Genomic DNA, 18,434 nt, shown 5'->3' with positions numbered 1-18,434 from the left:
CTGAGGGAATGGACCAGCAGCAGGTGGGGCAGAACTGCCCTGGGCAGTCCAGCCTCAGCTCTCCCTGGGCAATGGACCTCGGTTTCCCAAACCCAGAGAGGAAGAAATGTTCTCTGTGAGCATCTACCAGGAGTCCATATGTGTGTAGCATGGTGCCATGCCTGATCAATCAGGGTCAAGAGACAGAGCACAGCTAACTAGGTGTTAGGTGACTAATGGGGGATTGAGAAGGTTAAGTCAATCTAGCTTAGAAATGGGAAAGTTCCTGCAGGAAGCAGCTAGACCCTTAGGCCTAGAGGAACAAAGGGAAGCATTGCAACTTACAAGCTCCAGTGAGTTTCCCATGGAGCTGAAACTCAGTCCCCTGAGAAGGGGGCACTGCTGAGCCGGTCCTGGGGTCTCTTAGCTGGCAGGAAAGCCCTGTGGGCCTGAGGGGGTACTGCTCAGCTGGTCTGGAGGTCTCTGTTCTCAGGAGGGTGCCCCAAAGGCCTAGGAGACTCCTGAGGAGGAGGCACTGGTGTGGGTGTCTCCAAGGGGCCCAGTGAGCCTGGTTCTGGGAGGTATGTAAAAACTGTTGCTCCTGGAAGGACCTGCTGTTGCCAGGGGGAAGAGATGCTGCTGCCCTCGTCTTTTCTCCCTTTCCAACCCCTGTTCCGGCCTGCCCCTAACACAGCTGCAGGTGAAGAGGGTGTTTGTAGTCTCTGCCCTGCACAGTGATGCCTAGGTGGGCAGATCTGGAGCCCAGCCCTTGTCTGGCAATGACATCCCACAGGATTTTCCCTTGACACTGAGACCAGGGCCTCCAAGGGTTGGGAGAACACTCAATCCTCAGAGAGGTTACCAGCCTCCTGAGCCCACCAGTCCTCCTTGCTCCAAGTCAGCGCTGATGATTCCCATGATACTACCTCTCCCACCCTAGCTCAGCTGTCCAGTCACCCTTACCCTAACAGCACCCTACTCCCTGAAGTGGTCATGAGCAGCCAAGGCTTTCTACCTATATCCACCTATCAGTGGGCGTACCTGCTGAAGAGCTGTACTCACGGGGAGATTCAGCATCTCACCCTTAGTACAAGAGGAACAAAGGGAACCAGTGAGATCACAGCACTTCGTACAGCTGGGAGCCAAGGATCCAACTTGGATCTGCCAACCCCCAGGTTTGTGGGTGGTACTCTGCCTAAACTTGATGCCTGAAACCTGCATGCTCCCCTCCACACCCTGTCATGGCTGTCCCCTGGGCCATGGGCCAAGCCAAACCCCAGGAGAGGACCCAGACAGGCCAGATTCTCCCTAGCCAACCAAGATCATGTGATCCAGCAGGAGCAAACTGACACCTGGTGATCCAGATTCTGCCTCAGGATGTCTTTGTAAAACTCCTTTACACCTAGGAAACCATTTCCTGGTTTTAAAACTGGAGGATTTTACCTGGAAATTCAGATTTTTCGGGACTTTCCTGTTCTCATGTTTACAAGCAGCAGGTGATGAGGGTGTAGGACCCTGCAGATGGATCCCCAACCAGTCTGAGAAGCAAAGACTGCAGGCCCTGGGCCAGTTTCCCTGCCCTGTGGTGATCATTCCCATCACTAGAGCTGAAGACTTCTCCCACCCTGGCCCCAGGCACATTGGAAGGATTCAGTCAGGAGTAGATCCAGCAGCAAACCAGTGGAAACGCAGCTTAGGTGAAAGTGGACAGACGCTGAGAGCGCAAGTTCAGCATACTGCAGGCTTCAGGGCAGCATCTCCAGGACCCAGTGCCATTGACTATTTTGCCCTAGCCATCTTCCCCTTCCATCGCATTGTCCAGGTCCTTCACACAGCCCCTCTCCCCCACCCCTCCAATGGATGACTTGGGTGCAGGTAACACAGGGTGAAAGGCAGTTTCAAAGAAGTGGTCTGTGTGCAGCAGGGTACAGCTTGAGCCTTAAACCCCACTGAAGGTCTCGCTCTGGGCACGTGTCAGGCTAGTCTTGGCCTGGCCATTTCCAGTAACAGAGACTTGAAGTTTGTGTGTCCAAGCTTCTTTTGGGGTGCAGCCGGACTTCCCCCTGCTGCTTCAAGTCACCCTAACCCCCAAGACTAGGGGCCTGGCCTCGGGGGAAGCAGACAAGCCAGCCTTGGCCAGAGGCCACTCCTGGGGGAGGATCTGCAGAATCAGAGGAGTGGCGCCTGGGGCCCTCCGCAGGGAAAGGCCACCACACCACGCGCTCACGGGGCCGGTAGTTTCCGTGGTGACAGCCGGAAGTCGCAGACCCGCAGAGTTCTGTTTCCTCCCGCCCTCCGAGGCACGCTGAGCTGTGATTGGATGGGAAGTTGACCCCGCCTCCATCCCCTTTTCCAGCTAGCAGGGGAAGCGCAGAGACTCCAGTGCTTCTCCGCTGGCACTCGGGGCCCATGCCAATAGCGCCCACGCTCCGCCCGCACGTCACGTTCCCCAAGTGTCCACCCCGACAGGTCTTCCCCTACACCACTGTAACCCTCCATAGTGCTTACCACTCTCTGGCACAATACATGTTTTGTTAGTTTACCTCAATCAGAATCTCCAGGAACGGGGATCTTTGGGTTTGCGATAGGACAGTGAGGGTGCTCGACCTCGCACCCTCTGGGTAACGCCTCTAGTCTCACTCAGGGTCTTGCCGCGATCACCCTGCCTTGTCTGTGACCTATGGGGTCAAAGGCAGGCCGTGTGGGTGGCGGCAGCAGCGGAGACGACCACCCCCGCCGCGCTCTGCACATACACAACACAGGATGAAGTGACCGCGAGCAAAGTGGCCCGTGTCTGCCCCACTAAAAGATGGCGGCTAACCCCGCTTCCTGCCCGGCCCCGCGAGAGTCGCCGGAAGTGACCCGCAGGGCCGCCGAAGCGTCATCTCCATGAACGGAAATACCCGAGTCCAGCCGAAGGAGGCCGAACCCCAAACTCCATCGCTGAGCAACGCGGGTTTGCGGCGGCTGCGCAGGCGCACAACGCAGGCCGGGCGGGAAGAGCCAAAGCGGGCAGGCGGCGGAAATATCCGAAGCCGCGGGGCGCCCGAGGCCGTTGCAGACCTCCGCGCTAAAGCCGCTGCTGCCGCGGAAGACGATCCTCCAATACCCACCCGCCGTCACCGCGGCTGCCGCGTCCTCCTTCCACCCCTAGCCGCAGCCCCTTCGCGGAGGGATCAGCTGAGCGGCAAACGGCACGGTCCGGGGAGCCCCGAGTCCGCAGCTGCAGCGGGGCCTGAGACCAGAGTGGGCGAGGGCAAGGAAGGAGCGGCCCGGGGCAGTGGGGGCGGGGCCGGGCGGGCCCGAGAACAGCCGAATTTGGCCGAGAGCTGCCGAGCGAGCCCGAGGCTCTGGGCCAGGCCGGGGCCGGACTACGGGAGCCGAGGCGGGCCGCGCGGTGGGCGCGGAGCGGCGCGGCAGGCCGGGCGGGTGGCGGCAGCAGCGCAGGAGGCCGCAGCGGCGGGTCCGAGGAGCGGAGGCGACGCGGGCGGCGGCGGGGGGCCGGGTGGCCGGGGTCCCGGGCCCCGCGGCGGCGGCAGCGGCGGCGGCGGCGGCAGGATGATCAAGCTGTTCTCGCTGAAGCAGCAGAAGAAGGAGGAGGAGTCGGCGGGCGGCACCAAGGGCAGCAGCAAGAAGGCGTCGGCGGCGCAGCTGCGGATCCAGAAGGGTAGGGGGTCAGGGGATGGGGTTGGAGCTGGAGGTCGGAGGTCAGGGCCTGAGGCAGGGTGATGTTGAGAGTCAGGAGGGGGTAATGCTGTTGCCGAGGGTCAGAGGTGGAGGGCCCCGAGTCGGGGGGGGGGGGTCGGAGTTCAGGTCTTGAGGGTTGGGATCATGCAGTCACGGGGCGGGGGTCAGAGATGGGGCCCGGTATGTGGTGGTTTAGGATATTAGGAAGGCCTGGCGTCTGGTACTAGGGACTCGGAATCTCAGAGTCAGGCAGCGGAGTGGAGGAGCTGGGGACTGGAGAGTATGGGGGTTAGACGGGAACTTGGGTTTGGGGTGACAGGCGAAAAAGAGACGGATAGTAGAGGCTAAAGGTTGGGGATATGAGTGGGAGAGGATTTAGTGTATTATGCTGGGGTCTCTGGGAATCTCAGAGTCAAACGGGTAAAGTAAGTTGGAGGATTAGGGACTCGTGGGCCTACCTGAGAGTCACAGCAATTTGGATTTGGGCTTTGGGGTAACAGGTGGAGGAAGGAAGGTTAGTGAGTACCAGGGATTGGAGACAGGGGTGAGGGGAAATTTAGGCTATTGTGCTGTGAACCTCAGAGTCAAAGGAGGTGGGGCAGGGTGGTGGGGGTTGGGGACTTGAGATTGTGGGGGTCAGATGGGAAGCTGGGTCTGAGAGACAGAGAAGAGGAAGGACAGTGAGGACTGAGGGTTGGTGGGGGTGGGCAGGATCTTTGAGTTTGGGTGAACAGGTAGATACTGGAGAGTGGAGGTCATGGATGGGGAGCCTGGAGTTTAGGGCAGTCAGAGGATGTTTGGGAGTGGGGGCATTTGGGAGCTGTGGATACAGAAAAGTTGGGGGTTACCCTGGGCCAGGAGTTGAGACACGCATACACAACTAAACATGCATGTTTGGGGTATGATGTGTATCCACAAGAGCCAAGCTAGGGAACAGGGAGAGGGCTGGAGGTGTGGAGCACAGCCCAGGACAGAGGCCTAGGGGTCTAGGAGGAGACCATGGGGGTTCTGCTAACAAACACCTGCCCTAAGTGTCCTGCTGGCTCCCTCTCTCTCTCTCTTCCCCTCCCTCTTTCTGACCCCCACTCTCTGCTGCCCAAACCCAGACATAAACGAGCTGAACCTGCCCAAGACGTGTGATATCAGCTTCTCAGATCCAGACGACCTCCTCAACTTCAAGCTGGTCATCTGTCCTGATGAGGTGAGGGTGCATATGGCTGAATTCCCAGGAGCAGACCAAGGGTGTCCCCACTGAGAGGAGGGAGACATATTCTGCCCATCAGGCCCCACAGGATGGAACCCTAAAATTTTCTTCTCCCCCTTTCCCTCCCAGGGCTTCTACAAGAGTGGGAAGTTTGTGTTCAGTTTTAAGGTGAGTCCCAGGCAGGCAGGGATGGCTCCCTGGACTGAGGAGGCAGCAGCTGAGGCCCTTCCAGGGACCTACCCATCTCTCCTTTCTTTTCCTGGAGCCAGGTGGGCCAGGGGTACCCACATGATCCCCCCAAGGTGAAGTGTGAGACAATGGTCTATCACCCCAACATTGACCTCGAGGGCAACGTCTGCCTCAACATCCTCAGGTGAAGGCACGGGCCCTCTACTGCCCTCCCCAGCCCTACCTGCCAGGTCCCCCTCATGGTCTTGTGGGCACTACATCAGACTCTGTCCCTTCCCACCCCTTTGTTGTTTGTGATTTCTTCATTTCCCAGTCATCTTCCTCATGGCCTGACCTTGGTTTTCTCCCTGGCCTAGCCTGCTGCACACCCTCCCTCCCAGCCTCTCACATGCTCACTCTCCTATGCCCTGGATCTGACCTGCCCAATACCAGAGGGGCCTCTGGCAGTCTCCCACTCACCAAGCTCTGACCCTGATGCTCTCTGTCCACAGAGAGGACTGGAAGCCAGTCCTTACGATAAACTCCATAATTTATGGCCTGCAGTATCTCTTCTTGGTGAGTAGGAATAGGTGGTTGGGTCTGGGGAGACTGGCCTTCTGTCCCTCTGGCCTGTTGACCCCCCTACCTGTACTGGCCACAGGAGCCCAACCCTGAGGACCCACTGAACAAGGAGGCTGCAGAGGTCCTGCAGAACAACCGGCGGCTGTTTGAGCAGAACGTGCAGCGCTCCATGCGGGGTGGCTACATCGGCTCCACCTACTTCGAGCGCTGCCTGAAATAGGGTTGGCGCATACCCACCCCCGCCACGGCCACAAGCCCTGGCATCCCCTGCAAATATTTATTGGGGGCCATCGGTAGGGGTTTGGGGGGCGGCCCGTGGGGGAATTCCCTGCCTTGGCCTTACCTCCCCTTCCTGCCACTTGCCCCTAGTTTTTTTTTTTTTTTTTTTTTTTTACCACCATGTGATTAAGGTCGGCGCTGCCTCCCCCGACCCACTCAGCGATGGGAAATGAATTGGCTTGTCTAGCCCCCCTGCTGGGTGCTTGTTCAGCCCCCGCTCTGGGCTGTGGAGTGGGTGGGTAAGGGGCCTGGGTAGCTGGGCCCAGGCAACCCACCCCTCCACCTCTGGAGGTCGCACCAGGCTATTAAAGGGGAATGTTACTGCATGGCCTCTGCTTCTTACTTCTATGGGGTGGGTGGGGCAGCTGAGGTCCATTAGGGCCTGCAAAGCTGGGGTGGTGGAACGTCTGGGCACAGGTGGCATTGCAGCACCCTACAACAGGCTGCCCAGTGCCTGGGGCAGCTCTCGAGTTGGTGGGGATACCAGGCCAGAGCCTGGGGTTGGTTGGGATGAAGCCTACTCTAGGATGAGAAGCGTAGGCAGGATCCAGTGACCTCTGGGTTCCTGGCCAAGAGGGCAGCACAGTGGAAGAAACAAGCCATCTCTAGTGTTGCCCCTTTCTTGTGTGGGTGGGCCCACCGAGGAGGAGGAGCCTCCTGAGGCTCCCTCTATCTGAGGCCTCAGGCAGAAGTCAGGGTATCACGGACAAGCTGGGCCCTCAAGTGGAGGTTGGGTGGAAAGCGCCCACCCCGGTACTGGCTTGGTGGGGTCACTCGGGCGGGACTTAAACATGAAACACTGACGCGCAGAGGAAACGGGAGCTATTGCGCATGCGCTCGAACGCTGGCCCATTCCAGGGCACGTACGCACGCGCGCTCCTGGGAGCCTCCCAACCTTCCGGGTGCGGGCGGGTCATGTTACGTCACGTCGTTTAATCCGGAAACGGCGGCGGAGGCGACAGGATCGAGGGGCCTTGGTAGGTGGGCAAGTCGGGAAACCCAGAAAGAAGCGTGACCCGGAAGCGGAAGCGGGTGCCCGTCCCAGCTCCGGTGAGTGGCCCCTGCTGGACCGCGGATACCGGGCGGGCGTGCGGGCGGCAGCGTACGAGGCTTCTACTCGCCCGGGTGTCCGGTGCCTCGCTTCTCCCTGGGACCCTGTCGTCAACATCGAGGTCTCCAACACCACCTTGCTTTGGTGCCGGGCCCTCTGACTCTGTCCTCGGTGTATAGTGCGACCCAACCTGCATCATCCCGTCCTCGGTGTACAGGATGCCCCAGCGCTCCCAACCGTCTCCCTCAGCATTCAGGGTTCCCAGATTCTAATGCTTTGTCCTCAGCTTCACAGCCCCACATTCACCTTTCTTGGTTCTTAGGGTCTCCGCCCATCCTGTCCTCCTCTATCAGAACCCCCACAATTGCCCTGTGCTCGGTGCCCACGGTCCCTAAAACACTAGTGCGCCAACTCGCGTCGCCCCCCGCTCTCAGTCGTATCAAGGACTCCAGGGCCTCACCCATGGGTCTGGAGAGAAAAGCTAAACTTGGAAGCCGTAACTTCTGTGGGGGCATGGCGATGGAGGGGCTCGGGCCAGCGCTTGGATAATTTTCAGGTCTACCTGTCCCCCTTATGTGTCCCCGGGACAATCCCAGTGTTCTCAGCTGCTCCCTTTTGGCCCCTCATTCCTGTCTCCAGTCTCAGCCCCTTCCCGTTTGGCAAGGCTCCCGTGACCCTGTTCTGCTTCTTGCCCTCCTTCTGGGCCCCCTGCCCTACAACTGGGCCTCACATCTGTCTCAGGCCTGCCAGTGAGCTTCTACCACCATGGACCTGTTGTTCGGGCGCCGGAAGACGCCAGAGGAGCTACTGCGGCAGAACCAGAGGGCCCTGAACCGTGCCATGCGGGAGCTGGACCGCGAGCGACAGAAACTAGAGACCCAGGAGAAGAAAATCATTGCAGACATTAAGAAGATGGCCAAGCAAGGCCAGATGGTGAGTGTGGGTGGTCAGGGGCAGGTTGCTGTCAATCAGGCACGGCTGTAACAGCAGTGAACAAGAGAGACCAGACACCAAACACAGGTGCTTTCAGCAAAATGAGTGGAGTGAAAGGTCAGCAGAGCTTCCCTAGTTTGAGGGTCTGGAAGGCTGCCTCCAAGGAACTGGTATGAGAGCCAAGGCTTGAATTATGACAGTGAGCCTACAGATCTGGGCAGGGAATGTGTCAAGCAGACAGAGCAGCAAATGTTAAAAGAGAGCCTCGACAAAACGGGAGATGACAGGTGAGCTTCAAGAGTTGGGCATGGACCAGACAATTCAGAATTGTGGGCCAAAGTGGGAGCTAAGTTGAAAGGTTAGGGATTACAGGGCTGGGCCCGGTAGCTCACACCTGTAATCCCAGCACTTTGGGAGGCCAAGGTGGTTGGATCACCTGAGGTCAGGACTTTGAGACCAGCCTGACCAGCGTGGTGAAACCCCAGCTCTACCGAAAATACAAAAAACTAGCTGGGCGTGGTGGTGCACACCTGTAATCCCAGCTACTCTGGAGGCTGAGGCAGGACAATCACTTGAACCCAGGAGGCGGAGGTTACAATGAGCTGACATTGTGCCACTGCACTCCAGCCTGGGCAACAGAGCAAGACTCTGTCTCAAAACAAAAAAAGAAAAAGAAAAAAGATAACTATAAGGATAAGCTGGCCAGGCATGGTGGCTCACGCCTGTAATCCCAGCACTTTGGGAGGCTGAGGTGGATGGATCACCCGAGGTCAGGAGTTCAAGACCAGCCTGGCCAACACAGCAGAAGCCCGCTCTACCAAACATTAGCCGGACATGGTGGTGCATGCTTGTTATCCCACCTATTCGAGAGGCTGAGGCAGGAAAATCACTTGAACCCGGGAGGCATAGGTTTCAGTGAGCCAAGATTGTGCCACAGCACTCCAGCCTAGGCAACAAGGCAAGACTCCATCTCAAAAAAAGAAAAAAAAAAAGGATAAGGATAAGCTATGGCAGAGGCTGCCAAAACCAGTAAGGAGACATGAAGAAGGAACACAGCCTTTGATGGGTGAGGGGGTTTTGGCCTGAACAGGTAGGTAGAGAAGATAGCATTTCTTGGGATGGGCAAGAAAGATGTTTGGAGAGGAAATCAAAAGCTGAGCCTCAGGTTTGTATGTGATTCTGGATAGTTTGAGGTGTGGGTTTGTATCAAGTGGAAGAAGGGGCAGATTCTTCTTCTAGATTCTTCTAGGCTGGGAATAGAAATTGAGCAATAGCTGTTAAGTCAAGTCAAAAGAATGACTGAAAACATGGAGAGAAAAGGAACCCTAAGGAGTGAGCCTGGGGCCTTTTACCATTTACGAATCAAGAGAGGTGAGGAGGACCTTACAAAGGAGCCCAGAGAGTTGGTGGCCCAAGAGGCAGAGAAGGGTTAGGTCAGGGGGGAGGGATCAGTGACCATTGGGTTAGCCACAAAGTCTCTGTAAACTTCAAGTGGAATTGCGAATTGGGGTGGTGGGGAGGAACACCTAACTAATGGGGTGTCAAGAAGTATAGGATAATCTCATTCCTGTGTCCTTGATACCCGTCTACTCTGCAGGATGCCGTTCGCATCATGGCAAAAGATTTGGTGCGCACCCGGCGCTATGTGCGCAAGTTTGTATTGATGCGGGCCAACATCCAGGCTGTGTCCCTCAAGATTCAGACACTCAAGTCCAACAACTCGATGGCACAAGCAATGAAGGGTGTCACCAAGGCCATGGGCACCATGAACAGACAGGTGCGCTTTTCCCAATCCCCCTTCCCACTCCCACGACCCATGGGGACCACACTCACACTCCTACCACTTCCAGCTGAAGTTGCCCCAGATCCAGAAGATCATGATGGAGTTTGAACGGCAGGCAGAGATCATGGATATGAAGGAGGAGATGATGAATGATGCTATTGATGATGCCATGGGTGATGAGGAAGACGAAGAGGAGAGGTATGGGGAAACTGGATGGGAGGGTAGAGATGTTTGCCTGGCCCTCATGGAGTACATAGCCCTCATTGAGTTCTCTCTCTTCCCTAGTGATGCTGTTGTGTCCCAGGTCCTGGATGAGCTGGGACTTAGCCTAACAGATGAGCTGTCAAGTGAGTGCTCCAAAACCTGGGCCCCATTTCCCACCCAAGGCCCAGCCACAGTCCCAAGCCCTCCCTTTGCCTGCCCTCCCCTGCTCAAACCCCCACTTTCTCTGCAGACCTCCCCTCAACTGGGGGCTCGCTCAGTGTGGCTGCTGGTGGGAAAAAAGCAGAGGCCGCAGCCTCAGCCCTAGCTGATGCTGATGCAGACCTGGAGGAACGGCTCAAGAACCTGCGGAGGGACTGAGTGCCCCTTGCCACTCCAAGATAACCAGTGGATGCCCAGGATCTTTTACCCTAACCCCTCTGTAATAAAAGAGATTGGACACTAGTCTCTAGGCCCATGTGACTTTTGGCCTGATGTGGGACCAGGCTGGGGTCCCTGGGAGGACAAGTATCACCTAACGCCAAGAGGCACTTGGTACAAAGCTAAGGGTGGGAGTTTGGGGCAGGGGTGGACAAGCAAAGTCCACCTAGGGTTTTTCAGGGATTGGGAGCTTGAGGTGAGCTGTGGGCCCTGCTCCATCCCCTCTCAAGATACTGGACTCCCCCAAACACCCTGGTAGGATCTTGAGAGGCCAGTCCTCCATCTGACAGGCTTTAGTGCCCAACACTGTTTGATCCAGTGATGATTTAATGACAACATTCGAGGACAGTCCAGACCAACCAACAGAGGCAAGGGCGTGACCTTGAGATTCACACGGGCTCAACTGTAGAGTAACTAAATCATAACACAGGGATGAATAATTTTTTTTTTTTTTTTTTTTTGAGACGGAGTCTCACGCTGTTGCCCAGGCTGGAGTGCAGTGGCGCGATCTTGGCTCACTGCAAGCTCCGCCTCCCGGGTTCCCGCCATTCTCCTGCCTCAGCCTCCTGAGTAGCTGGGACTACAGGCGCCCGCCACCGCGCCCGGCTAATTTTTTGTATTTTTAGTAGAGACGGGGTTTCACTGTGGTCTCGATCTCCTGACCTTGTGATCCGCCCGCCTCGGCCTCCCAAAGTGCTGGGATTACAGGCTTGAGCCACCGCGCCCGGCCTTGAATGATAATATTAAGTGGACTCAGCAAAGGGAGACGGAAAAAACCGTATTTGGAAGGTCTCAGTTCACTGTGGTACCATCTGAAGATGAGGGAACAGCTACGGCACCAAAGTTTACGAAGTATTCAGTAGAGTGGGGCTAACCCTGCCTACACAGGGCTGCAGGTCACACCCACCCAGTATCGCAAAGGGTACCAAACAAGCCTGTAGCGTGTACATCCTTTGCCCTGGGTGCCCTCCCCATATCCAGAAAGGACAAGGAGGCAGTCTTCCCCACTCCCGAGGCATCCATACACATGGGCTTGGGTAGGCTGGGGACAAGACCCCCTCCCTTGTGCCACCAGTGCTTGATAAGGCTGAATAGCAGATACAGTCAATAAACCAGGCCCTAGGACCACAGCCCCCCAACCAGCCAAGGCCTGAGGAACTGGTGAAGTTTTTATTAAATCCACAGAAGTAAAAACCATATCGTGAGGAACTGGGGGATGGGGCCACCAGGGAGTGGGAGTCAGGCCACCAGGGGAGTGGGGATGGGGTGACAAGACAGAGAACAGAGCCAGGCTGGGCTGGCCATGGGGGCTCCAGCCTCAGGGGCCATCACCAGGGCCACCAGACAGCTCCTGGGAACTCAGGCCAGCACCAGGCAGGCTCATCGGCGGGGGCTCCACCAGCACAGCAGAGAACTTGGTGTCACCGAAGGCCTCGTTCATGCGCGTCTCGAAGAAGCGCTGCAGGCCGATGATGGACTGCACGTCTGCCTTGTCCTGGACCAAGCAGGAATGCAGTGGATGAATGGGTCCTAGCTCTTTCCTTCACATCTCTCCCTGCCCACAGCCCCTCCATTCCACTGGCTCACCTCAGTTAACTTGTTGAATTGCTTGAACATGCGGCCCACATCCTGGGCAAACTCCTGTGGGGAGCTGTAGGGAGGTGACAACTTCTCCTGCAGGCGGGCGCGGATCAGGGTCAGATCCAGGGTGCCACCGGGCTGGTCCTACAGGCAGAGATCACACATACACACACAAAGACACACATATACATACATAGGTTGAGGGTGAGACCCGGCAGCCACCACCGCCCCCGCCCCCCCGACTTTCCCGTCCTAGGACTCACCAGGGAGAAGGTGGAGTCGGTAGCCAATTGATGCAGGGGGCGGCAGGGTTCATGACAGAAGAGAGCCAGCAGAACACGCTCACATTTCTACAAACAGTGTACTGGATGTCACAGCTCTGGGTAGCACCTATAAAGCCTCTCTGGGCAACCCCACCTAAGTAACCCCAGCCCTCACCCGCTGGTTGGCTGGCGAGAGCTTGGCCACCACGCCAGTGCTGTCTGCACCATCCAGGCTGAGGCTGCCATCCTCCTCCTTCAGGTCAGGGAGCACATGGCAGAGTGAGCAGCTCCACTCCTCCCTAGGGTGAAGAGAATAAGGGTCTGCACATGATCCTGTCCAGACAGCCCAACACCCAGACTAGACCCACACCAGCCTCACACTCACCCTGGTACATCCTGCAGGGCCGGCAGGTGACAGTCCAGGTGGAAACAAAACTCACACTGGTTGCACATGACCAGATCACCTGGCTTCTGGCAGACACGGCAAATGGTAGCACTGTCATCCAGGGTTCCCGGGCCACCACCTGGGGCTGAGGTACCCTCAGGAGCCACCACCTCCAGCCCTGAGCTGGTGCTGCCACTAGGTGAGGCCAGGCGGGGACCCTCAGCACCAGGACCCTCCGCAAGAGCCATAAGCACAGGTTTGGTTTCAGGGCCCTCAGTGGCAGTAGGAGGGGCTCCAATGGCAGCCTCCGTCTCCTCCTCCTGCAAGGTGGTGATGAGGGGTGTTCAACAGGGTCCAGACCTGGACTACAGGCTTCATCCTACAGCTGTAGTTCCTTGGGACAGACTTACCTTGACAATGGCCATACCAGCCAGGGGTGGCGCACCAGGGGTTCCTGCAGGTGCAGTCCCTGGCTGGCCAGTAGCTGCAGCAGCGGCGCCACGTTCAATAACAATAAGGTTGTAGTCCTCAGTGGTACTGCCTGGGAAGACCTTGAAAACGGGTGGCTGGCTGTCAGCTGTGAGGTCCAGGTCCAGGCGTTCCAGGCTCACTCGTGGCACCTTGCGCATAAGGCCGCTCACCTCGCCCTCACCTGAGCGGGACCTGTAGATGCAGCAACCTGGCATGAGCACACCCCTACCCTCCATCCACCTCCACCCCCAGGGGAGGTGCCACACTTACCGTTTCACACCTGACACGTGAGGCTCTGCACTTGAGTAGGGATCATCTACTTAGAAAATGGAGAAAGAAGACTGGCAGGTCGGGGTAGAAACAGCACTGGGGCCCTTCCCCACCCACTAGGCAGACCCACTCACCTGACCCGAAGCCATAGCCTTCCTGAACCTCCATGGGCTGTGAACAAAGCAGAGCCCTCTGCCTCAGTGGGACAGGAACCCTGTTGGACCCCATTCCCTGCCCACCCCTTTCTGGGTCCTCTCTCCTGCTCACCTGGCTGCTGCCAGAGCCCTGCTTGCTCAGGGGCCCTGGGGCTCTTGGAGGAGCCATGGGTGCAGGGCCTGTTGAGTTAGTGCCAGGACGCTCTGCCACAATCTTGCCTGCACAAAAAAAAAAGAGAAACATAAGCAGGTACAGCACATGGGGTAATAACAAAGCAGAGCAAGGTAGAGCTGGGACCCACCGAAGGCCTCGGCACTCTTGGTCCAGGCATTGAGGTCCCACTGAAACTTCATCTCGCCATGTGGCTCCACGGGATCCACAATCATCTTGAGGGCCCGGTGCAGCTGGAAGTAGATCTGGTTGGGAGTGAAAGGGAAGAAAGAATGAGCACACCAACAACAAATAGGGATTTGAGATACTGGGAGCCACCTGCCTGGAACCCACCAGCTGGAAGCCCACCAGTACACACCAACTTCTTAGAAAGCAGAAGGGCTGTGTTGTTGTCACTCTCCAGAGCCCAAGAGGCAAAGCGCAGAATGTGCTCCTGGTGCTTCTGGATCTTGGTCATGGTCCAGTGCTGCCGCTCCAGGCGCTCCTGCTGCCCCTCAGTAACCTTCTGCAAATGGAAGATGTATGGGGTAAGCAAAGAAGGCAGAGAACACTAGGATCACTCCTTACCCGGGAAAGCATTATCAATCAGCAGAGCGGGCTCAGGGACCCTCTCACTGGCACAAGGATTACCTGGGCATCGTTGACCAGCACACGGCCCCGCTTATTCAGTTCCTTCATGATCTGCAGGATGGCCATCTTGACATCCACTTGCACACGCTTCTGTACGTCAGACACCTGGCGAATCCTAGGGGACACAGCAGGTCAGGCTAGGTAGGGTCTTGCTGCCCTGGGCCACTCCACAGCCCCAGAACCCACACTTACGAGCTGCGAACCTCCTTGGTGCTCTTCTGCAATGTGGCATGTTTGTCCCCAAGGCGCTTCACCAGTGAGGCCAGGAGCTTGCGCTGGTTCCTCACTGCATCCTCTAAGAACTGGTACCTGAGAGCAAACAAATGTGTTCCTGAACACTAAGCTAGGGAAGGGGTGGCACCCACCCAACCACTATGCCTTGGGACTCACTGGTGGTCCTTGTGGGCATTGAGCTGGCAGTCTCGGCAGGTGAGAGTATCACAGCTCTCACAAAACAGCACAAGGGGTTCATGCTTGTGTACGTTGCAATAGACGGTACGTTCACCATCCCGAGACTTGGCTGGCCCTGGGGAGTCGGAATCATAAGGCTGGACCTTGCCCTTCACCACCCCCAACTCAGGAAGCAGACTAAGTTGGGGCCTCATTTCCTGCCCGTTCTGTGACACTGGGCCATTTATTGGGAAGATGTAGAGGGTGTGGCCAGCGAAGAACACAGGCCTGCAAGCCCAATTCCTTGCTCCCAGAAACCTCTGCCCCAACATAGCTGAAAAACACATCCCTTTCTTCTAGCTTCTAGAGGTGACACAAAGGTAAAGGTAAGGACAGCCTCCGGAAAAAGAGGACTACCCCCCCACACACACTGTTCCCTTTATTCTCCAAGTGGACATATTCAGAATTCTGCCTACAAACCACCCTGGACTCCCTTTCTTCTCCTTTCATGGTTAACTTCCTCCCTCTTTCGTGACAAGAAAACACCAGGGTCTCTTACAACCCAAGAGCCCAGAGAAAACCTGTAGAGGTTCTCATACTGGGAGAGATAAAATGTCAAACTAGGACCCTCAGAATGGTGGTCACACCCCCTCTAGACCAGGAGCTTGGTGCTCAGCATAATTCCACCCCAAGACCAACACATTAATAACCTTCAAAGCCTGCTTCCCCATTAGAAAACCGATTAAGCATAGTGGTCCAACATACCAACCAAATCCAAAATACGCAGCATCAGGGCTCACTGGGGAAACTGACTTCCCCAGTGCCACCATTCCTGCACCCTGACCTTTGCTTGGGACGTCTGGAATGTAGGACACCCTGCAGCCCCTGCCTATCCCTCCTGGCTCCTCAGGCCCCACAGCCGCCACTTTCCCACTATCTTCCACCAATGCTGGCCTCTGGGATGGGAAGAATCACGGTATGGCTACCAAAAGGCCACTCATGGGAGGATTTTGGCCCAAAAACTGGGCTACACTCAAAAGACTCTCAAGCTCCTTTCCAAATCAAAGCTAGCGAGTGTCTGCGAAAAGCTGGAAGTGCCAAACCAAACTCCGGGTAAGTCTCTGCCAACTCAAAAGCTAAAACGTTTCCAGAAATCACCATCACTTATAACCCATGGACCCACAAAATCTCATTTTCCCTAACAGCATCTTATACCAGATGTGTGCCAGGGAACCACAAACCCAGTAAGCCCTTCACACCATGCCTTTCCCTGTTTGCATATTCTGAGCCCTTCAACACCAGGACTGAGAACTCCCTGATAAGCTTCCTCAAACCCTCTGTACCTCCCTGCAGCACATTAAGGTCTCCACGTCTCCCCTTCCCACCCCCTCCCACCTAAGCCCTAGAGACTACACACCACAACCACAATTTTCCTGCTTTTGGAGTTCTGCTCTCCGGCCCTTCGGGCGGCACCCCCTGGACAACTCTAGGACCCATCCACCAAATGCAACCAACATTATAAAAGCAACTGAGGGCACACACGGGAAAGCAACAGCCCCCTCAGCCTCACGTACCAGTAGAGCGCACAGTGTGATCCTTGGTGTACTTCACCCGCTGGTGCGCCTCTACACAGGTCTCACACAGAGGTTCCGAGCACTCCACACAGTAGCTGGTAGCTGGGGCATTATCCTCACAGCTAGTGCAGCACTGCCAGACAAAGGCAGGGTCAGAGAAAGCAAGACAACTTGCTAAATCCACATCTACACCTCAGAAAATACAACCCAAGATTAAGACTGGTCCCTTGACCCAGCCTAGACAGCCCACCCAGAGCCTTGGGAAAGTCGAGTAACAGCCTGGGAGCTGGTGTCAAGCTCCTCCTGGGCAGATGCCCCCTCCCCAGAAACCTCCCTGTGGTTGCTGCGGTTGGACGCACCTGGTTAGCATCCTGGGCGTCGGTGGCAGCCTTGCTGCCACTATCACGCATGAAATAATTCTCCACGATGTCTTTGGAGAAGCACTGTTGCTTGCACACGGGACAGTCCACCACTTCAAGAGGCAGGGATGTGGGAGACTGTTACAAGTTCCCACCCAAGTTATGGCCCCCCGCATCCCCGTGCTGGGTGGGCCCCCGACCATTACCCCGCAGCGAGCCAGCCCCTCCCCTCCCCTCCCTGAGCCCTTTCTCCAACTTTAGTCAAATGTCTCATCTCAGCGGCCAGCTCAAACCCACGTTCCTATGCAGGACCCAGAAAGTACTCCCCGTGCACTGTCCGGGCCCCCATCCTCTTGCCCAGGTGGCATCCTCATCTCTGCACCCAGTGGGAATCAAAGGCAGAGAGTAGGGGGAGGGGTGGCCCCGATCACTTCGTACTTACCGGCGCCGTCGCCCGCAGCCCCGCCGTCCCCGGAGCTGTTGGCGGCGGCGGGCGCCGCGGGCCCTAGGCAGGCACTACAGGCCGAGTGCAAACAGGGCAGCAGGCGGGGCTCCCTCTCGGGTCGCAGGCGCTCTCTGCACACGCCGCAGTGCTCCAGCAGCTCCAGCGCCTCGGCGCCGCCCCCCGCGGGCGACGACACCGAGGCCGAGGCCGAGGCCGAGGCCGCGGTCGAAGAAGCGGTGGAGCGCTTTTCGCCGCCAGCGGAGCTCTCGCCCGGGCCCGGGCTGCCAGAGGCGGCCGAGGCCGCTGCTGCCGAGGCTGCCGCCGCCGAGGCCGCCATTCACACGCCGCCGGGGGCGCCCAGGGGGGAGGAGGGGCGCGGGGCCCGCCGCGCAGGCGCAGACGCGCTCGCCGCCAACTGCTGGGCCGCCGCCGCCGCCGCCGCCGCCGCCGCCGCGAGGCCGAGCACCGCCACGCGCCTCCTGGGCCGCTGCCCGCCGCGCGCGGGACGCTGCTGCGGCACCGCCAACTGCTGCCTGCTCGCCTCCCGAAGGCGCCGCCCGCGCTTCTTCCTCAGCCGCCGCCGAAACCCTCACCACGCGCCACAAGCACAACCGCTCGCCCGCGCGCCCGCTCGCAGAAAGAGCCGAGGCCGGGGGGCGGGACAGAAATAACTGGCGCCGACGCCGCCGCGCACGCGCATTGGGCGCCGCACGCCCGGGGGCGGGGCCCAGGCCGGTCGGGGCGGGAGAGGCTGCCAGTACGCACGCGCCCACTCCGGGTCCTTCCACCACGGCCAACCCCACGTCGGTGGGGTCTTGTGGGGGCGGGGCGGTCCCTCTGTGACGTCACTGCCGCAATTTAATCCGCCAGTGGGGTGTGCGCACCTTTATAGAATGTGATTCCCCTCTCAGCTCCACCTCCAGACCACACCGAAGCGGGCCGCTGTGCGCCCAAGCGCATGGGCAGTCCGTAACTCTTCCTCAACCCGCGTCTTTTCGCTCGCGTAGAGTCGTCTCCAGCCTCTGCGTCACTAAGCGTTCGGGATAGGGGGCAGGGCCAATGGAGAAGTAGGCGGGGCCAAGACGGAGTAAAGGGCTGTGCCCGGGGAGAGGGGAGGACAGGCTCCATCCCAGGAGGGAGGAAGCGCCTGTGTGAGAGCAGGGGCTGACTTTTGAATTTTAACCACGTTATGGTTAAACTTGAGAAACACAGAAAGTTGCCTAAATCAAATGTAGATCACAGACGGGCGCCGTGGCTCATACCTGTAATCCCACCATTTTCTTAGGCGAATCGGGAGGCTCCGTTTAGCCCAGGAGGCCGGGGCAGCAGTGAGCCGGGATTGTGCCACTGCACGCCAGCCTAGACAACAGATCGAAAAAAATGTGGCCGGGCGCGGCGGCTCACGCCTTTAATCCCAGCACTTTGGGAGGT

The 18,434-nt window shown here is 57.8% G+C and overlaps 3 protein-coding genes and 1 long non-coding RNA gene across 8 annotated transcripts in view; 2 read left to right on the top strand and 2 right to left on the bottom strand.

Moving 5' to 3' along the window:
• Positions 1-2,926, bottom strand: part of LOC105488034 (uncharacterized) — a 35,888-nt gene extending 32,962 nt beyond the window's left edge. For all 3 annotated transcript variants that reach the window (XR_011618018.1, XR_011618019.1, XR_011618020.1), the window contains exons 1-2: positions 2,801-2,926; positions 2,523-2,657 (exon numbers count right to left, since the gene is read on the bottom strand). This is a non-coding gene — a long non-coding RNA (uncharacterized lncRNA). The remainder of the gene's footprint in view (positions 1-2,522; positions 2,658-2,800) is intronic.
• A 390-nt stretch (positions 2,927-3,316) lies between these two features.
• LOC105488033 (ubiquitin conjugating enzyme E2 M) lies at positions 3,317-6,225 on the top strand. Its single transcript, XM_011751675.3, has 6 exons — positions 3,317-3,646; positions 4,773-4,867; positions 5,000-5,038; positions 5,140-5,243; positions 5,551-5,614; positions 5,700-6,225. The coding sequence occupies exons 1-6, from the start codon at positions 3,538-3,540 to the stop codon at positions 5,838-5,840; spliced, it is 552 nt and encodes a 183-aa protein (XP_011749977.2). The 5' UTR covers positions 3,317-3,537; the 3' UTR covers positions 5,841-6,225.
• Positions 6,226-6,792: 567 nt separating this feature from the next.
• On the top strand, positions 6,793-10,332 carry LOC105488036 (charged multivesicular body protein 2A). Of its 2 annotated transcripts, none has more exons than XM_011751681.2 (6): positions 6,793-6,949; positions 7,692-7,883; positions 9,481-9,660; positions 9,734-9,864; positions 9,952-10,013; positions 10,121-10,332. In XM_011751681.2, the coding sequence occupies exons 2-6, from the start codon at positions 7,716-7,718 to the stop codon at positions 10,246-10,248; spliced, it is 669 nt and encodes a 222-aa protein (XP_011749983.1). In that variant the 5' UTR covers positions 6,793-6,949; positions 7,692-7,715; the 3' UTR covers positions 10,249-10,332. The 2 variants fall into 2 exon arrangements, with proteins under 2 accessions (XP_011749983.1, XP_011749984.1); XM_011751682.3 differs by having other exon boundaries at positions 6,822-7,071.
• Positions 10,333-11,463: 1,131 nt separating this feature from the next.
• LOC105488038 (tripartite motif containing 28) lies at positions 11,464-18,036 on the bottom strand. Of its 2 annotated transcripts, none has more exons than XM_011751683.3 (17): positions 17,001-18,036; positions 16,559-16,671; positions 16,200-16,332; positions 14,626-14,761; positions 14,428-14,544; positions 14,236-14,350; positions 13,964-14,110; positions 13,736-13,850; positions 13,546-13,652; positions 13,413-13,449; positions 13,279-13,327; positions 12,948-13,200; positions 12,538-12,857; positions 12,328-12,451; positions 12,153-12,239; positions 11,896-12,033; positions 11,464-11,803 (listed from the first exon to the last, which is right to left on the bottom strand). In XM_011751683.3, exons 1-17 carry the CDS (start codon positions 17,338-17,340, stop codon positions 11,627-11,629), a joined length of 2,508 nt encoding a protein of 835 aa, XP_011749985.1. In that variant the 5' UTR covers positions 17,341-18,036; the 3' UTR covers positions 11,464-11,626. The 2 variants fall into 2 exon arrangements, with proteins under 2 accessions (XP_011749985.1, XP_011749986.1); XM_011751684.3 differs by having other exon boundaries at positions 13,279-13,324; positions 17,001-17,626.
• Between the last annotated feature and the right edge of the window lie 398 nt (positions 18,037-18,434).

This window comes from Macaca nemestrina, chromosome 20 (assembly GCF_043159975.1).
Source record: "Macaca nemestrina isolate mMacNem1 chromosome 20, mMacNem.hap1, whole genome shotgun sequence".
Lineage (NCBI taxonomy): Eukaryota > Metazoa > Chordata > Mammalia > Primates > Cercopithecidae > Macaca > Macaca nemestrina.
The sequence above is the reverse complement of the archived record's forward strand: the minus strand, read 5'-3'. Positions and strand labels throughout refer to the sequence as shown.

Excerpts from the sequence above, each read along its gene's own strand:
- LOC105488033 (XM_011751675.3), top strand. The coding sequence starts at position 3,538 with ATGATCAAGCTGTTCTCGCTGAAGCAGCAGAAGAAGGAGGAGGAGTCG. Across the intron at positions 5,039-5,139 it reads AGTTTGTGTTCAGTTTTAAG|GTGGGCCAGGGGTACCCACA; the intron begins GTGAGTCCCAGG and ends TCCTGGAGCCAG. Across the intron at positions 5,615-5,699 it reads GCCTGCAGTATCTCTTCTTG|GAGCCCAACCCTGAGGACCC; the intron begins GTGAGTAGGAAT and ends TACTGGCCACAG.
- LOC105488036 (XM_011751681.2), top strand. The coding sequence starts at position 7,716 with ATGGACCTGTTGTTCGGGCGCCGGAAGACGCCAGAGGAGCTACTGCGG. Across the intron at positions 7,884-9,480 it reads TGGCCAAGCAAGGCCAGATG|GATGCCGTTCGCATCATGGC; the intron begins GTGAGTGTGGGT and ends TCTACTCTGCAG. Across the intron at positions 9,865-9,951 it reads GAGGAAGACGAAGAGGAGAG|TGATGCTGTTGTGTCCCAGG; the intron begins GTATGGGGAAAC and ends TCTCTTCCCTAG.
- LOC105488038 (XM_011751683.3), bottom strand. The coding sequence starts at position 17,340 with ATGGCGGCCTCGGCGGCGGCAGCCTCGGCAGCAGCGGCCTCGGCCGCC. Across the intron at positions 14,545-14,625 it reads AATGCCCACAAGGACCACCA|GTACCAGTTCTTAGAGGATG; the intron begins GTGAGTCCCAAG and ends GTTTGCTCTCAG. Across the intron at positions 14,351-14,427 it reads ACCAAGGAGGTTCGCAGCTC|GATTCGCCAGGTGTCTGACG; the intron begins GTAAGTGTGGGT and ends TGTGTCCCCTAG.